The sequence below is a fragment of the Varroa destructor genome, unplaced genomic scaffold, assembly GCF_002443255.2.
Source record: "Varroa destructor unplaced genomic scaffold, Vdes_3.0 BEIS01000003.1, whole genome shotgun sequence".
Taxonomy (NCBI): domain Eukaryota; kingdom Metazoa; phylum Arthropoda; class Arachnida; order Mesostigmata; family Varroidae; genus Varroa; species Varroa destructor.
This window is the reverse complement of record NW_019211456.1, coordinates 25253783-25273068: the sequence shown is the minus strand read 5'-3', so window position 1 is coordinate 25273068 and position 19286 is coordinate 25253783. Positions and strand designations below refer to the sequence as shown.

General features: G+C 40.9%; 2 protein-coding genes across 4 annotated transcripts in view; one reads left to right on the top strand and one right to left on the bottom strand.

Moving 5' to 3' along the window:
- LOC111248132 (uncharacterized) overlaps window positions 1-1908 on the top strand; it is a 30805-nt gene extending 28897 nt beyond the window's left edge. Inside the window, exon 9 of the mRNA XM_086982604.1 lies at window positions 18-1908. The gene's annotated coding sequence lies outside the window, so the exon portion shown is untranslated. The remainder of the gene's footprint in view (window positions 1-17) is intronic.
- Window positions 1311-19139, bottom strand: LOC111246773 (uncharacterized). Of its 3 annotated transcripts, none has more exons than XM_086982590.1 (11): window positions 18987-19139; window positions 9229-10774; window positions 7441-8423; window positions 6917-7234; window positions 6375-6746; window positions 5780-6171; window positions 5449-5627; window positions 4983-5317; window positions 4358-4685; window positions 4016-4155; window positions 1311-3702 (listed from the first exon to the last, which is right to left on the bottom strand). In XM_086982590.1, exons 2-11 carry the CDS (start codon window positions 10679-10681, stop codon window positions 3445-3447), a joined length of 4758 nt encoding a protein of 1585 aa, XP_086838716.1. In that variant the 5' UTR covers window positions 10682-10774; window positions 18987-19139; the 3' UTR covers window positions 1311-3444. The 3 variants fall into 3 exon arrangements, with proteins under 3 accessions (XP_086838716.1, XP_086838717.1, XP_022652671.1); XM_086982591.1 differs by lacking the exon at window positions 18987-19139 and adding an exon at window positions 17311-18915; XM_022796936.2 differs by lacking the exon at window positions 18987-19139 and adding an exon at window positions 16163-18914.
- Window positions 19140-19286: the final 147 nt, after the last annotated feature.

The following is a 19286-nucleotide window of genomic DNA, read 5'->3' as shown; positions in this document are numbered from 1 at the left end:
ACTTTTACTGGTTTCAGCGCATACCCACATACGCCCATGCACACACAGACCTGAGCTCAGAGGTGCTTGGTGGAAAGTACCGTATCTACAGAAGAATTCTGCTGGAAACTGGATTTTATTATTATAACCCTGATGGAAACCGCTGGCTTTTCTCGCATCTCAAAAGGCGTAGCTGATCACTAAATGTGTAACCGAGGTGTTAAGATTAAGCCATCATTCAAGTGATGTTGTTAGGTGCCGTTTAGGATGTGAGAATCGCTAAAGGTTGTAAGGGATTCAAGTATTTATCCTACGTAAGTAGTAACTATGTCGTTAGATCAAATACTGATAATACGACTATTATACTTATTTTACATCAACGATATTAGGTGTAGATCATTAGCAATTCGCTGGCGCAATGAAAATTTCTTAACACGACTTCTTTTCTTCGTTATGAGTTTCTATTCGGAGTAGGGTCCGGTTTAAATTTGAGGCATTCTCGTTATTTATCTATTTGTTAATACCGAAATCACCCTTGAACGCCCTCAGTGTACGCTAGTTCCTTACATTTTATTAGAAAGTTCTCCTCTGAATAGGTCTCCTTTTGAAATTATACTACGTTTATTTGCATCTAAACTATGGACGTATGTATGCAGTATTTAATTTAAGGATCAATGGTAACGCATGTTTTTAATATTCAACGCGGTCAGCATACCAAAGACCTGATTTGAGACAAACAAAGAGATAAAGCATATTTTGATCCTGAATAACACGAAATTTCTTAGCAAGAGTCTCTCTCGTAACTTCGTAGAAGTCATCTGCTTCATGTGCCTTAACCAGCCCGCAAGCTCATCGCTCCCGGAATACCAACTATATTAAGGTACACAAGTATAGTAAAATGAAAGTGCCTGGTTAACTCGAATAATGCGTAACGTGATCCGTTCTACGGAACTTATCATTACACATAATGAAATTTTTATATATAAAGCGAGTCAGGTCTCTATCCCAAATCCAAGTTTATACATACGTAGGACCGATCAATCTCGGCAACGGCAAGAAAGAGTTTTTTTCACTTTTAGTCATAAGACTTAGCGAAACAAGACTCTTTATTGAAAACCTCATGTCTAAAAGATGTGACGTTTCCATTTTCAAAAATACAGAAGAAAGCATTTCTGACTGGTAGCATCTATGGTGCCCGCGATTGGTAAGGATCAGGTCGAGGGTGTCTTGATTAGTGCCAATGTTTTTATGTATGGTAGGATTCTTCATTGTCGGCTGCTCAGACGGGGGACAGCCACTCGCTTCCGATACGAAATTATAAATCGTTGTCATCGTTGTTTACCGCAATAGTTTATTGTCGTAAATTCAGCTATTTCATTAATTGTTGTAGGTCGACCATCTTTTACATATGTCTGTTATCATCATCATCATTGTTATTATTACTATTGTGTGAATGCCTCTATATAAAGCGTATATAGAGTCTGTCATAGTACAAAAAGACTCCCTTTCCGGTCGCTTGTGTCGGCGTCTATTTTCCCTGTCTTATTTTCTTGCACTCTCACACTCTTCATCCATTTTTCTATACGACACCTTTCTGCAATTGATCTACATTTGTGTATATCCATTGTGTATATCTATTCATATTTATATTTTATATACTGTGTATATATTTATATATATATGTATATGTTACAATGAGTCAGTTGCCTTTTTCTAAAATCAATGGCCTTTCTTCCTATCAATTCTGATAGTCGCATAGTGATGCACACATAACAAATTCAAGCACACCTACATTTATGTGTGCGACGTCTGCATCCTGTCGTTCTCTTTTTTTCACTTTTCTGAGACTTTATACAATGCAATCCACGATGACAGATAATTGCGATAGACTGCGGTTTGCAACTTTCCCCTTAATTTTTTTTTCGGAACTATACACGAGAAAGCGAAAGGCAAATAATGAAGCTATGGCTACTGTTGAAAGTGACGAACACAGCGCTTACAAAAAAAGACTGAACACCCTTTTTGGACTCTATAACAGAGGTCGCCACCATGGACTTTTGGCCATACTAATGTCTCGTATAATGGTTCTGATATTCGTATTGGCTCTGATGACAACAAGTAAATGAAGCTCATTGATAACTGAAAAACATCGTGCGTGTGGAAGACGATAAAAACCTAAAGAAAACTGAGATGTTTCGGGTACATTTGTTTCAGATCAACCTACATTATGTCGCACAATGCATATTATTTGCTCTTATTTCCGACCGTTGGTCAGTTGTAGTATCGTCCTAAAAGCAAACGTTACTTTCCTATCGAACAATCGAAGGAGATCCGATGCTTACATTGTCTGGACCAGCCCATCTAATTCTACTTCGTTATTTTCCATTTTAGTGTTTTCTTTGTCGACAACCAGCATACTCACGGTGGCTGTCAGCGTAACGTTATATATCTTTGCTTTGTTGTGTTTTTATTTCGATACAAGCTAAATACAATTAATATAGAAACGTACTGTTACCTTCGCCGACCTTCGGCATCGATCCTTGACCGAGGCTATTTTGTTCCCCCTTGTATATTTGTGTGACTCAAGCACGATTCATTTGCTCTGTTAATCTTTGTCCGATCCTCCATATTTCTCCTAACATAATTCACCATACGAAAGCACACCATTCAGTTAGTCAGTCACACGAATGATCATAGACCCAGCGTTATCAGCATCATCCCCATAACGTTCAACCTAACAAATTCGTCATCAATCGTCAACTACCTTCATATCATACCGATTCTTCACATATATTCATATGTCGTCATATTCCTATTTATATCGACTGACGACCTGCTTGTCTCACTGGTCGCTGGTCAGGTAATAGCATTGAATCGCCTCAAAGTACAACACAACTACAAGCTTATTCCTTCCTTTGCCCCAAAACCCAGTTACATTCTTCTTTATGCATAAATCCTTATTTTTGTAACTCATTCTCATTCTTCCAATTCTGTGACTATACTGTGGCACGATCCCAGAAATCGCCTTTTTGACTTAACTGGACATAGCAGGGTTCGACGAGATGGCTGCTGTTTGCTGCTACTAATAAAACAAAACACATCCCAATTTTTTTAAAAGACATATTTTTCCTTAGTAGCCATTTGGCCACCGTACGGCCTTAAAAGTTTTGTCATTACGGCAAGATGCCAAAGATGCTTGATGCCTTTCCTGCTTACTCCGTATCTCTAGACGTCCCTTCTATTTTCTATCTAAATAGATTAATTTACTAAATTCGACGACCGGTTTGATAATAATGGTCATTGCCGTTGCTTCTGTTGTAGGGATTGAAGCGAGCCCACATACGCGCTCTTATGGGCGCTCAAGCTCAAACTCATTGCTTGACGATGAAGGTCGAAGCTACTTCAACAGATGCCTCTTTGTTATTCACAGTCCAAGCTCGCCCTGTATTCTGTTTCGCGCATATTCTAATCGAGATCAACATCGGTGACAGAGGTGTCGCTTGAGCTTGACGAACTAGGCGGGCTGTCAGCTGCTCCGAGATCATCAACGGAGTCTTTTCCGTTCTTGGCATCCTTCGCCAAACCTCCTGATGGCGCCGGTTTAGCCTTCGGCGGAAGCAATCCATGCGCCCGTTCCTTTCTGGCCTTTTCGCGTTTCTCTTTCTTGGTGGGGTCTTCATTCTCATCCTCAGACTCGCTTGAAGACTCAATTTCTTGTTGTACCTATAGATGTGCCATTCAACGTAAATATTAATTGAGAACCACTTTATTAGGAGTCATAACTGCCGAAGTGAGTAAAGGAGAAACAACGTTGCATACCAAAATCTTGCGTAGAATGTCCTAATGTTATCCTATTGGATAAGTTTTCCGAAACGTAGAAGATAATAGCGAAATATGGCTGATTTACCAGCTGTGTAATGTAATCCTTTATGTTTACGAAAAAGAAAAGAGAAACATAGACAACGATTTTTAGATTAACAGCTACATTAATAGGCGGTTGTCCAAATAGATTTTCTTATCATGTGGGTGCACGTACCAGGCCCATATTAATCCACTGCTGCTTGACACATTTAGGTCCCGTTAAGCTGACTTTAAAATCCGAACAGCTCTCAGAACTACGCAAACCCAACTGTGATAGAAATCGTTCCAGCTCTGGATTTACATTCGCTTTATTCCCTGTTAAGGGAATAGATAATGTATACACTTAGTTATGATAATCATGTTCTCCTATATTTTACTTTAGTGGTTCTTTAAATATATTTACTGTAGGTTCGACGCTTTTGACAAAGATATGACGCCATTAAGCAATGCAGAAAAACGGTATTTTTCAAATTTTCCTTCTTTCTTATAAGAAAAAAAATGCAAACAGATAACCTACCCTTGGCCTGTTTCGGTACACTTGTTTTAACGGGCGTACTTCCAACCGAATTCGAGGATGAAGTGTTAAACACTTCCGTAAAAGGCTCTCCAACAACATCCTCAAACTTCTTGCCGCTTCCGGCGTTGCTGGTAAACCCGCTGCCAGAAGGTTGCGCTGGTTCAGGCTCAAAGTCAGCCCCTCGCTTACGCTTGGCACTCGTAGCTCCGCTGGTCGCTTGCACCTGTTGAATCTGCTTCACGGCTGCTTTACGCTTTCCGAGCTCAATTGATGCGCCCTCCTCAACGCCGCATTCGAGCACCAAATGCTTGACTAAAGAATTTCCATCCTGTTCATTGAAAAAACAGTCGTATATTGAAACTCCGTTGATATCTGTTTTAGCGGAAACTCCCATTAGAATCCGCTATGTTTACCCGGATTATACGCTTTACAAGTGCTATTTATGGTGCATCTAAAACAACTGTTACTATATATAATTGAAACATACGGCACTTATCTACAAAGCAAAATGGTCAATTATGTTTTAAAAGCTGTCAAGAAACCCCGTAAAAAGCTACGTACTTTTAAAACAAAATGACTAGACAACTATCATAAATTTCAAGCATTGAATATACTTTGTACATACCTCGAATTTCTCATCGCATTTCTTGCACCTTCCAATGAACTTTTCAGGCGCATGTTTGTTGTCAAGTAGGGGCGTGGAAACGATAAATTTGGGCACGGGCCGACCTCGTTGCGCGTGCATTTTGAGCATATGGCCCGTGAAGCTACTCTGACAACATGTGAAAAAGTGGCACTCGGTGCACCGTAAAACACGCACGAAATGATCCTCGGTGATTGGTCGCTGGCATTCCCGACAGTCAAAATCCTCGACATCCTCCGGTAGTCGTAACGATGGAACCAACCAGTTAACCGGCGCGTCCGGTTTTTCATCATCGGCAATTTCAATAGATTCGCCCTCTGTAGCGTCAAGTGTATAGCATATATTTAACCGCCACGGTTATTTTGAGAACCATTCCAAAAAGCCAAATACAAACTAAACTATGACAGAATTCTATAAAGTCATTAAAATTTCGAACCACATCTCTTACCCTTAGCAGGAGGTAAGTGTGGCTTTTTCCGTGGCTGATGGACAAGAACTGGTTTCTCGCTGCTCCATCCGCATCCGTTAACTTTGCCCTTACCCGCGAGACCCTTTCCGTGGCACTCCTCACGGTGTGCGCGCAAATCTTTCTGCTTTATGAACGGCAATGAGCACTGACTGCAGGTCCTATTATTTTAATTAAAATTAAAAAAAAACATTGAATAAAATACATAGCTCCATTGTTTGGCAAATGGTACAGTTGGGCATAGCATGCACTAAAAAACATGTGTGATATTAATTCACTGTTTGTATCACTCTACTTTTGTTATGGTTTTTACCTTGGTGTGTTGTTCATGTGTTTGAAGAGATGTGAATAGAATTTGGTTGTTCCTTGAACTCCAGTGACCACTTGTCTTGCTTGGCAATAGTAGAGATCGAGACAGAAGGGACACTGTAAAGCATTGCACCCCGAATGTCGCTCCCGAAAGTGATCGATGACGTGATGTTTGAACGACGAGCGGAAGTGACAGATCTTACAGACAAATGGCATATCTCTAGCACAGTGTGTACTTTTCATATGATACACTAACTGTGCCTCATCAGAAAATGCTAGCGAACAAATCTTGCAGCAAAGCCGTTCTGCCTCAAGAGACACTAGGTGAACCTGCTGTACGTGAATTTGACAGTGGTACGGGGTCTCTAAGTCCCGGAAACAGTAACGACAGATAGACTGAAAGTACAAATCAATAGAAGCAAACAAGCCCGTAGTCAGAGACAAATTTTACAAAATCATATATAGCAATTCTCAATGCGGTCTTTTTTGCAGATACTTGACTGTCCTTCGGAGAAATGAGAAATGTTGGAAATCGGGAATTATCCATCATACATCTAAATACGACTATTTACAGACTATGTCTTAGATACTGTACTTACTAAATGCCCAATGTCCGGATTGAATTCCCGATTACTTTCGAGATGCATACTGATGTGTTTCATGATCGAAATGTTGTTCTTGGCGACCTTCTTACAGACGGGACAGCGAAAAAACATTTCGCCATCGGCTATGTACTTCTTGTGCTTGGGAACGTGGCGCTCTCCATCACGCCGTGCGTAGTAGTAGTTTTCCAGAATAACTGTTTCTTCCTCCTCTTCGCCAACGACGGTAACGTCGTCGTCTGAATCGCGCCGCTCTGACAATGGAAGTCGAACTCCCAAAGGGATTTGGCCTCCCGGAGTTACAAATTGAGATGCTACTTGCAAGAGAAACGAAACTCCTTGACGCGAGGTAGGCAATAGTTGGGCAATCTGTAGTCGGCAAAATAAAAGCAACAGATTTGAACACACAATACTTTTATATTGAATAATACTCCAGGGCGAAGTTTTTTAAATGACTATTTAGTAGAAGAGGATCTGGCAAAATATTTTTTTTATCGATATTGCATGAAACTCCAAGTGAAGAAGTTAAAAGTACCCACCATTCTCCAGAAACACTCCCGAGGTCCGAAACGACCAAATGCCCGGCGCCACTCGATCTCGTAGAGGAAACCTTCAAGAATGGGTTTGTGGGCACTTTCTAATCGGAAGTTACCGAAGTGGTCCGATAAGTGAATGAGTAAAAGGTTGTCTAAAGTTGGTGTCTCTGTCAGTACTGGTGGAGCTCTCAATGATGCCTGTTCGGCTATCAGGGCCGAGCGCATTACAGGAGAACGCGTGGTTATCAGACCATCACGAGCTATCCAAGCACAAGCGGCTCGAGCAAGGTCCACTTCAGATGTTGTCACTGCAGGAAAAACCTAATAGATAGAGATTGTAGAATTACAGTAAATATCTCGAAGATAATAAGGAAGACACTTGCTTTTATATCAAATTATTCTTATTAGCCAGATAGCGTCTGACTATGGATAATCTATTGTTTCTGATCAACAAAGAGAATTGTTCACAACTATATAACTCATTTAACCTTCTAAACAATTTATTTCAATAATCTTGTGTCGCCTACCTTTGCTCTAAACGTATTGGTCTTCCTGTCTATAGCAGCTAGCACCACAAAAGGATCCATATGGGCGGCTGACACCTCAACGATTTCGCCACCAGTGCCGAGTGGCAAGACTCGTTTCACAACATCCTTATGACAAAGCTCCTGGATACTGCGCCATATACTGCGCACAATAAATGTGTCCACGCCCGTCAACTGAGCCGCTTCTTCGCATGAGTGAGCCAGCACCCACGATTTGATCACGTTGAGAAAAGTATAAAGCGGCACTTTTGCGTACCAGCTCAGCAGCGTCTGCTCGGGCCGGAGTACGTTCCACGTATGTTCGCATTTCTTGCACCGCCATACATAACCATCAAGAGCTCCATCGGCCTTTGTTGCCTCGGCGTCGGCATTACACTCGCAAGCGTAATGACGGCTTCGGGCTCCACCGCGCGGAGTTAGGAATCGATGCTTTACCATGAAGGGTACGGGATCAGTATCCAACTGATGGATAGCGAACTCCTCCTCCAGTTGAGTCATCTCAGCCTCGCCCTCATCTTCGAGTTCGCTAAACGGCGCCGACTGCGTCATCACAATGCTCGGACGCAACTGTTCCGAACCTAGAGGTAGCACGGTTACGTAGTTCCAGGCACCCCGGCAAACTTTCGACGTCACAGTTTCGAGACGATAGTGCTCATCGTCTTGTCGCCTTACAACGCCCCCACTTCCGTCATGTTGAGCAGCACTTAGGCGACTTGCTCCCGCACTGTTTGTATTGTTAGCAGTGATGTTAGTGTTGTTTTTGCGATTCATGATTGATTCATATTCGGCGGTTGTCAGTGGCCGGTTATCGAAGGCCAATTGGAGTTTTCGTTTACTCAACTGATGAATTTGATTTGTAATGCTATTGTAACTATGGACTGCCGTTCGGAAGGCATCGATTTGACAGGGCGTTAGGGCTTCCTCAGCGCACTCCATCATTAAGTCATTGTCAATGAGAGCTTTTGCTGTGGACATAACAAGATAAAGAATAAAATAAATGTACATTAAACGAGTAAAATACAAGATACATTGTATACGCTAATGATCAGTTCCTGAGATATGTAATTTTGCTCATCTCGACCTTTGCCAATTATACGTTAAGATATTTATGCAGATATGCTACAACACGGTGCTACGAATAACTAAAGTGTCCACATTTTATAGCATATGATGAAATAAGGCACCAAACCGAGACATTCTCTTCAGCAGATATAGCTATGCAATTTGCAAAACTTACTATAATTATCGACTACTCTTATGTAAAATAAAATTTGGCGATTTGCAATTAATGTTGGATGTAAATAAAAAAAAAAAGGTATCTAAAAAAGTGGTAAACAAATTCTAATAAATTATGGCTGTTCGGCGGCCATTTTGCGTTCGATAGGTTTATTATTTCCATCCTTTTTTTTGGCTATTGGAAATTTTTACCCTTCAAGTCGATGCTTATAAAATACCTAACAAATAGATCTTACAGAATAATTTGGGTACTTGTTAAGGTTAAAGAAGACCGAAAATAAATAATAAATATGGTTAGACCAACAGTTTGCTCGGTTAGCAGGACTTGCTTACAACCGATATTTACTAGTGTCAAGAACCACAAATACAATGATTACTTAAGTTAAATATTAACTATTAATATTAAATATTAATAGTACGTTAAGACCTTAAAGTGGTTAGTGAACAAATATATTATTGTACGAAGTATAATTTAAGCGTTAGTAATAATATAATTATTGTTTACTAGATACACACGTATCCGTTTTTACTTACGCGTCGTACAGTACGTCAACCTGGGTCTCTTGGTGGGTGATGCTTTCCTCTGGGCAATTTTACTTGAAATTCCGTCGCCCGAGTAATCCTCCCCATCGCTGGCTGCCATCGCGGCGAGCGTTTCAACGCTCAGATTGGACTTGACAACGGTGTTAGTGATTTTTCGGGCAGCTAGTCTGGCTGCGCTCCTTCGCGATGAGCGGACCGCCGACTTATCGTCCTCTTCGCCAGTGTCTTCGTCCTTCAAGTCCACGTCGACGCCTAACTTGCGCAGCTCCTTCTGAAGTCTGCCGCGCATCTTTCGGTGTTCACTAGAGCCTGTGCCCGAGTCAGATGGCGGTGTCGCCGCCTTCGAAGGCGTTGCACCCGAGCTTCGTCGGCTACTGCGCGGAGACCCAGATGGAGAGTCTGTGCTCTGCTTGGCTTCGTTGTCCTTAGCTGCGGCCTTGGACTCCTCTCTCTTCGTCGTCATTTCATCCTTAATGACCACGGCTTCCTTATTTTCGTCTTCAGTTTTAACGTCGACTGTCTTACTTGCTTGCTCTTCTTTTACAGTGGCTTTATCTTCTCTGTCATCTGCCATCTTCATCCTCGTCTTGTTACTATCAACTTCATTTCGTTCACTAGAAGCTGTAGCGGCAGTGGAAACTTGCCTTTGTTTGTTAACTTCCTCTTCGACCTCGTTCTCATGGTTAATGGCAGACTGAGGCTCTTCGAAATTGGTTGTCGTTGCTAGGGCCGCTTCACTATCAATCTCCATTGGCTCTCCCGCGAGCTTTTTTGTCCCACTCAGATCCTTATGCTCTTCCTTTTCCTCTTGTCCGTTGTCAATTGTGTCCTCATCGTCGGGTGGAGGTTCGGGGGTCTTTTTTGATTCGTCGACCTTTGGACCAGCGATTGCAGGTAGCTTGTCTTCTAGTCCGCCTTCTTTAGACGTAAGAGCAACAACAACAGCTGTTTTCTCAGTTTTGCTATCAAATACTGCTGTCGTAGTTGCTTTCTTATCACTAAGGGACTCGTCTGTAACCTTTGTTTCTGACGATGCAGAATCCTCCTTAACGCTAGGTTTGTCCTTCGATGTGTCGTTTGTTCCTCCTGCTTCCGGCTCACTGTTAGGCTTCGTGTTCGCTTTACTACCCGAGGCAGCAAAGGAATCCTTTTTGGTTTCAGTTTCCCCAGCTTCATCGGGTTCCATAGATTCTTCCGCATCCTTGTTTGCTTCAGCACTTTTTTTTTCCTTTGACTGAGTCCTATCCCCTTTGTTGTTTTCAGGAATATCAAGAACTGTCACTGCGACCCCTCCGTCAGGATCTTCAACATCTTCATCGCCCCCACCTCCTTCACTTTTCTTAGCTGTTTTTTTGCCAGAGGCATCCTTGTCGTCGGTATCTTTTTTAGCAGCAGCGGCTGCTGCTGATGCTCTCTCCGTGCTGACACCCTCCGCGTCTGCCATACCGCTTAAACAAACAGGGCCTAAAGTTACCTTAAGCCCGTGCCTACCAGAAGACAACCAGTAGAGCTACTCCAAATATTTAGCAGTAACAGTCTTAACAAAAAACAACAGACAATAAAGAGAACAGTTAGTAGCAAGTTCTAAGGTATCCACTCGGCGCTTCTGTAAATATATCTCATAATTCTAATGGGTTGCTTTAATGTAACGTTCATAAATCTGAAGTGAGCTCAAAAGTTAAAGACCTCAGTGCTTTTCTGGCCTAATATATGTATAAGGTATAAATATTGAATCTAAACCGCTCGCCGAATATTGCTATAGGAAAGTAGCTTTCGTAACTCAAGACTATAAATTGGTGACATTAAATTGTCCATGCTAGGAGAACCACACATGAAAAAAGAATTTCTAATTTCTTGAAACTATCAAATTTTTAAGAACATATGTTGTCTACAAGAGTCTCTGACGGATGCTTAGATCTTCAAAGACAGCTGTCGACTGTCACATCGGGAAAAAAGTGAAACTAGTTTTGATTAACTGACCCAGTTCGGAGTTAACTGCATAGGAAAATAGCAATATCAACATTGCGGGCCTTAACAAAAATGACAGCACTACAATGACGAAAAGACACGTGCAAATTAAAAACATCAACACAACTTCACCAAGCATGTCTCAAATACCTGTAGTCGAGACCATTGTACAATAGAACATTCTGTGTACAGAAATTTTGTTTAATTTGATGCTTTTTTGAAACCCGATACACAATCTAGCTTTATAAAACAGTACTACATAATACGTTTGCTTGTAGTATCAATGTAAGCCGCACTCGATTCTTGTAATAGCTTGAAATTTTTTAGTATGTTTAGGTTAGAAAACACATGATTCCTGATTTCTGACTCACATGGGAATAGAATTCTTATACGTATCGATCGTAATCCATCTGTGCCGTATGTTTTCATTTACATAAGGCAGCTTTACCTGGCTTTTCAATTTTAACGTAGCATCAGAACAACGTACGACTGCGTAACTTATAAAATTTTCTCGGTGTCAAAGCTACTATCACAACATCTGCGTTAAGCCATCGAATCGTCTAGTATTCAGAATGATCCTGTATAACTAAAGCATTTTTTGTTACACTGTCAACATATTAGTTAACTATAAACCCAACTGTCTTAACTAGCCAGCAATGCGCGAACATTAACTACGTTACCAGTGTAAGAGGCATGACCTGAGGATATAGTAAGTGTTGGACAACTTACACATAATAAAAATCTAAATTAGTTGATTAATCGATGTAAAAATGTTAATTAAGGATTAAAACACATTCAGTACAAAAATATAGACAGTGCAACTATGTTAGCAGCTACGAAAAAAAAAACGTAGATGTGATTGTACCATAGGTCCTTTGGCTGATACCTTATGAAATAAGTTTGCTGAGATGAACGACGAATTTTTTAGTGGCCTAAGTTGCCTTTGCAGAAAGTTTACTTATTTGTGTGATTTAACTCAGTCTCATGACACTCACAGCCCGATAGGATCTTTCAAAAAGTTGGGGTTATCTGCGTCAAACAGATTCCACTCTGATATAGTTATTAGGCAAGATGTATCTAACCATAGTATGCTGATAGCACATTTCTATGACTTATATGCCCTGGTGATAATGACAACTAAATGAAAACTAATATATAGCATTGCAACTAAAGTTGACGTATCTAATTAGCTTTATGAAATCGCACAAGAATTAAACGAAAATTATGGAATTAATAGAATTATTATTACTAATTGTTAATTATTATTCTATAAATAAAAATACTGTATTCCAAAGACATCGGTCGATAACAGATCTATTAGCTAGCTAGTGAACAGTTTCGAGACACTATCGTATCTCCTGTAAACGTTAACTATCCCGAACTGTAGGTCACTAGCATGCAGAAAGATTTCTTTCGTAATTAACATGTCTAGGTTTGTATATCAGCCTCATATAATCCGTCCTTTACCCTGTACCGATAACGATCGCCAGTGATACACGTGAAAAGTGCAATCAATTTAAAATGAGGCCATATGAAATGGGCATACGCCGAGTTCAAACTTTTGTTGGAAGCGCCACCAGCTTACCATTGTTATTTCAAGAGCTTTGTCTGCATTTTCAGTTGTACTGCAATAATCGAAAATGCTGTTTGTCCATTAGTAAGTATCTTGTCAATATCGCCGACTAATGTTGGCCATAGATAAAAGACAATCGGGGTTTCAACATGTGAAAATCAGCTAAGAGCTCTCAATCGCCTCCGCGTGTTGTCCATCGCTGTTGCCACTTGAAAAATTGCAAGTCCAAAAATGTGGTTGAGGATTGTCTAACGCGCGACCCACCGGGCGAACTACTCTGTAGTTTTTGTAACAGAATAAACCACAATACGCGCGCGAACGCACTAATCGAAGTTTTCACTCTACGACTAAATAACATTATTATAATAAAGCCATAACTAACGACATCAGTGGCATCGATGACAATTTTCGTCATAAACTCGTTAATAAATATTTATAATAATTTTGTAAGTTATACGCAGCTGTAAAGAAAAGGGCGCGCAAATTCGAATGAATTATCGTATCGACCAGTTTTTCGTTTCTAACAAACCACGAACTTGACCTAAAAGCTGTTTTAATCTACGCGAAGTTTTCCTTTTCTTGATTAAAATACAAAAACTTATCCCTAAGACAATAGCCGCTTTTATAAACCATCTCAGAACGTAACCTAAGTAATAAATCCAACGACATAAGATGACACAAAGATAGAGACCACTTCATCCAGTTCTCATCAGTTTGCTCACATTTTTAGCTACCTTTACTATTTTATTGCTAAAACGACGTTTAAATGCTGTCTTACGCATTTTCGAAGCGGAGGCAGCGCAAGAGTGACAGCACTGTCGGCCACGCTTGACACTCCCCACTCCTTGCCAGTCTCCCTAGTGAACCAAAACAAAACCAGTAATAAAAACGGGCGATAGACAACCAAGACACTTAAGAAAAACTCGTAGTGAATTAAGGCAGCTATTATTCTATGTAAACGATAATTGTGGTTCTTTATACCACCACTTTATATACAGAGTAATAATCAAAACTCCAATGTCCAATACAAATAAAATCAAATTCTATTACGCTCTTCTAAGCTAGGCTGAACTTTAGTACAGGTGAAAGAGCATAATTTAACCATTAATGTAGCATGCTTGAAATTACAAAAGAAACCTATTCAGTTTATTTTTATAAAAAAATAAACACAATGACCGAGCAATGTAGGAGATCCCCATATTGACTTCTTGACGAGGCTCTGTTCAGATCTACTTTTAGCCGACTTTTTTCTGGTAAACCATGAATACTAAAACTTTCACACATAAGGAACAACAAACGATAAAATTATCCATAGTCGATTCAATCCAGAACCTCAAAATACATGGTAACTAGCACTGCTGAAAATCGTTCATTTTAAGCCAACAGACAGTTCAGTCAGCGATTTATAGATTATTTCCGACTCCACTTCTTTGGTTTCTACAAATATTAATGTTCTACAATCTCCCACATCAAATTTACCTCTTGCATGATATTTACATTCATATGTGCAAAAACGAAAAATTATTCGTAGTAGTCACTATTATATTCATTTGATAGTAATGACAATTGTGATTTTGCTAATCCGCCTGATAAGGTTGCGGCCAAACAACTCGTTGCCGTCCTTGCGAAATCCTCTGTGCCACCATACTCAACAACCGTTACAGCAAGGATCAGTCACGCAGAGAGTCACGCAGTTGGGGATTCTTTCCAGCACTGCGCGTAGTTGTTGATCATGCAGCCCAATGGGCGAACCAACGCTCTTCCGCAGGAACGAAGTTAGGTGATAATAAAATTTATAGGTACATTGAATAGGGGTAACCCTTTTATTATGTTGATCGAGAAAAGGAAAAATTCTTACAAAAGCTTTGGCGCGTGCCCTCGTTATCTTTTTTCTACCTGTTTTTCTGTCTTCCTTTTTCTATGACTCAATCATTCAAAGTATAAAATCCTAGAGCGTGCCAAAAGTGTCTATGCTCATTAAATGGCGCAGCACCCCCTGTTCTACCACCTGGCAACGGTGGTCGGTAACAGGCAAGGAGTGGGGGTTCTTGTAACAGCAGCAGCAGTGGCAGCTGCACTTGGTTACATTGACGCTCGTGAGTCAACAGGCGACTAAGGCGAACGAATATGAGACACGCTCGGGCACAGAACTGGCATCCTGTCGTCTACTTTCCTCTTCGCAACAATCCCTACAAGAGACGCAGGACGGGTTTTCGAGAAACCCTCATCTCGCCTGTGCTGTGGTGAGCGAGAAAGCAAAGGGCTAAATGCATCATGTACATGCCCAATCATGGTCGGGCAAATAAAAGAGAATTGCCGAACAACAAAGCATTTTGCAGATCAGCTGGGCCGTAAGTGCTTGAAAATAAAATTATGAATGAATGCCGGAATCTTAGCGCTTGTGATACTGAGGACTTTATTTAAGGTCAAAAAGACTATTCGCCAGTTAAGTCCAGCCTGAAATTCGACTACCTCCCTCTAGCTCCTTGAAGCAATCTCGAGCAAATGCAACGACAGAAATATTAAAATAGTAAGAACAAAAACACGAATAACAAAACAATGATGACGTAAAGAAGTAAATAAATTTGGCCAGATCACAATTGGAGAGAGCGTCAACCGCATTTATCTTACGCAGTGCGGCATCACATTACCCGATTTAAGGAAATACTATAGCTTTATCAGCTGCTTGGGTAAAGGCCCGTGAGTTAGCTTCGCAGAGGAGGTTGTAATCATTCATTTAGGCGTCAGACCTACGCCATGTGCAGATAAACATTCATCACAAAATAAATACGCATTAACCCATATTTACATAAATATATGAATGAATATATAGTGTAGAAGATAGCACGTTCTTTTATCTACTGAATATTTTCTTATATGCTTGCCTTCGATTTTTTTACCGATCGTATAGCGTGTGAAGTAAATTTTTTTCTTTGATTACTGCTTGCCTTACGAACAGAATATTTATATTGTACTAATATTCCCAAATTGCTTGTTTTCCAGCTTGCTTCAACTGACCAATTTCATTAACCAAACCATATCCGTGCAGTATTCGATGGCACTTTATTTCCCTTTCTCTAGCGAGTATTAATATTGTTATTACTACTATCATTATTTTCATCGGACAGAGGTGCGAATTACAGGTCGTAGCCCGCAGCTCCACTGTATTCAATCTGTTGTACAATACAACACCCAGCACACTAATGTAATACTTCTATGAACAAACCTATTACGCCAACTATATCTTTACATGGTTCACAGTATGTACATTAGGTTTGTACGAAAGACTATGCCGACCAAGAATCTGCGGTTAACTAAAAAACGAATCTACCTAGTGCTAACAGTTGTACTATAAAACATAAGAACACTTGAACGCTTGCTTACATGGTTGTCCTTTTGCGAGGCTCGTCAATTGCTACTGTCGTTGTTCTTGTTGTTGTTGTTGCTGCTGCTGTTGTTGTTGTTGTTGCTACTCCTGCCACTGCCCCTTATTTCACTGCTACTGGCCAATATTCTACAGCACATATGTATATGTGTATATATGTGTGAGTATGTTATCTATATATAAATATAAATATATAGAGGACAAGAACATAACACAGAGGGGGTGGAGGAGGGGCTGTTGTATACGGGACGGAAGGATAACTAGCCAGTTACCGCCGCCGTAGGCCAGACCAACCAACCAGTCCAGCAGTTAAGTAAGGTACCGGCGTCAAATCCGTGTTCCCTCCCGGCCGTTAGTGAGGTAGCCGAGCGGGTTGACGGGCCGCTGTTCGCACTGACGGTGTACACTCTTCGCTGAAGCTTCGCTCAGGCACTCCGCTACTGCACCACTAACAACACTCCTTGCTCGCATACAACACAGCACAACTCCACCACTACTACAGCGATGGCAGTAGCAGCAGCAGCAGCCTAGCCAGTCGACCAGCCGCATAAGACGACAGCAGCAACAATAGCAGCAGCAGCAGCATTCAGCACGCAGCAACAGCAGCAATTCTTCTCACAGAAGAGCCGCCATAGCCACGGTCGGTGGCAGCAGCAGCAGCAGCATCGTTACGCCGAGCACGGCAGCACAGCATATACATGCAGCGACACAGCGGCCACTGAACACAATCGGTCTACAGCCAATCACACATCCACAACGAATTGCAGAGGTAGCATTAGTACACGTCGTAGCAGGTACGGTAACAGCAGCAGCAGCACTCACCTTCTCACCTGAGTGATCGGCTGTGGGTGACTTCGTTAAGTTCTTGTTTATGTTCGTACGTGACGACTAGATGCGGCGTGGAAACCGATAGTGTTCAAGCTAGATGGCACTTAGGTCAGCTTTCAAACGAGCACCATTATCGTCTGCTACTACTGCTGCTGCAGCGCTCACAGCAATGGCAAGTAAATACACCCAGAAACCGGTCGGAGGACGACAGCATGGAGGTAGCACTAGCAGTAGCAGCAGTATATAAACACGTATAGAGATATCTATAGCTAGTAATAATCGTTGTCGTAGCTGCAGAATGCACTTGCTTGTTACTCACAATTTGTGATGCTGCTAGGGGTGATAACACAGGCGCAGAACGCTGTGCTATAATGGCTGTGGTTACATCGGTAGTATTATCAACATCAGCCTTGAATGGCCGTTACTAACAGCAATGTTGCCATCAGCACCAGTATCGGAAGGAGCGACAGAACTATGCTGTGGCGCGACACAAAACGACACCAACAGCAGTAGCAGCAATAACGAACAACCAACACTGGTGCTGTTGGTGACTTTGGTGATGATGATTTTGCCCGTTTGGGAGAGGGTGGTGCAATAACAAAATAACTCGGCGGGTCTTTTTGCCTTTCAGCTTGAATGTTATTATTACTTTTATTAACCAAGTTATTAATGGAGATCATTACATAAGCGAATTTTCCAACAATTCTTTTTTTAAACCTGAATATTTCCTGTGAACATGTAACAAACCAAACTACGATAAGTGGTTGATGTGTGTTCTGAAAAAAACATTTAAGCTACAGACGCCCAGTAACGATGTAAAACAAGGAAGAAATGGATTACTTTGAAAAGACTGGCAAGGTCTTACCCTCTGAAAAATAATCTACCTGCCTATAAGAAGGTCTTATAGGCAAGTAGATTTTTTCACATTATATATATATATATATATAACTCGACTGCCTGCACGGCTTGTCGATGTATGGGTTATCTGAGTGATTCGTTTAATTCTCAACATGGCGTTGTTTAGTTATTGCAAGCACACACATAGATAGCTCTTATCCATTAGCAGTAATCGCAGCTGTTGAACGTGTGCCGGTTATGAAAACAGCCTGCTAAAATAGCTCCGATTTATGCCGAACACTCCGTATATATGTGTGTGCTTGCATAATGGATAAGAGCTATCTAAGTTGAACAAACCCATCATGGTGAGAACAAGAAGCTCATCTTTGTAATACTGTACGATGTCGTTGAACTTAAGCAACAAATAATAAAACTGCTTGGTTGTTTCAAATTAATGATCTTCATTGCTGCTTCCGAAAAATTCAAGAAAAATTTCCACCACTTGGGGCATAAGGTTTACAACAAAGTTTAAATGAAAAGGGCTCAAAAGTTTACGAAAATAACGCAAAAGTATCTCTGATTGTTCCAGAATATCGACGCAGAGATTAGGCAGAGCTGACAAGACGGACGCGTTTATCGGGATTAGTTAACCAAATAAACTTAAACGATGAACTGTTTTTAGGTTCCTCAAGTCTTTTTGCTATTTGACTGTTTCAACTTTAGATTTATGGGGCCTTGGGGTACTATGACCAAATTTTAATTACGCTTAATTTTTTAATGTCGACCATGTTCGAGCGAGATTTCAACCAGTGTATACGTACCTATGTACCGTGGCCAAAGGCAGTTTCTATCGATGATTGCAAATAGTTTTAGGTTGTTTTTCTAGGTGTAGCTTGGACGATTAAAATTGAGTTCTTGAAATAAATGATCTCCCATTTTGTCCTGGATATTATATTGCTTTAATATAAAAATGATAAATGATGTTTGGACAATGCCTAAGTTAGTAGTCGAAAATCGATACACATATGCCCGAGCACTTTCCGAGTTAGTTAACAGGCACTTTTTATAGTATACTCCTGGGGAAATTACAATTTAGGAATATATGCGCGAGGTCCTGATAGGTCGCGTTTCATACCAAGAATCTATTTAATAACGTACCCAAATGTTTATATATTTCCAGTTTATCCACTTAGTACAACATGATACCAAGAAATGTGAAACTGCAAAAAACTGAACAGTTGTCGAAGCCAACTCATATGACGCACTAATCTTAAAGTCTGGCCTCCGCCAGGAATTTCACAACCCTTCCCAAAACGGGTACCTCTTGGAGCACGCGACGTTCATCGTTCGTTTCACTGCGTGGCCTGGACTATTCAACGACCCATCACATGCAGTAGCCACGAGTGACGGGTCTGCTCCTGCCGCTACTGTGACTACCTGGTCGAGTTTCATGTTTTC

Bases quoted from the DNA above. Each gene is read 5' to 3' on its own strand.
- LOC111246773 (XM_086982590.1), bottom strand. From the start codon at position 10,681: ATGGCAGACGCGGAGGGTGTCAGCACGGAGAGAGCATCAGCAGCAGCC. The intron at 5,318-5,448 runs GTAAGAGATGTG...TTGACGCTACAG, and splicing joins ACACTTACCTCCTGCTAAGG to AGGGCGAATCTATTGAAATT. The intron at 4,156-4,357 runs GTAGGTTATCTG...TTCCCTTAACAG, and splicing joins TGTACCGAAACAGGCCAAGG to GGAATAAAGCGAATGTAAAT.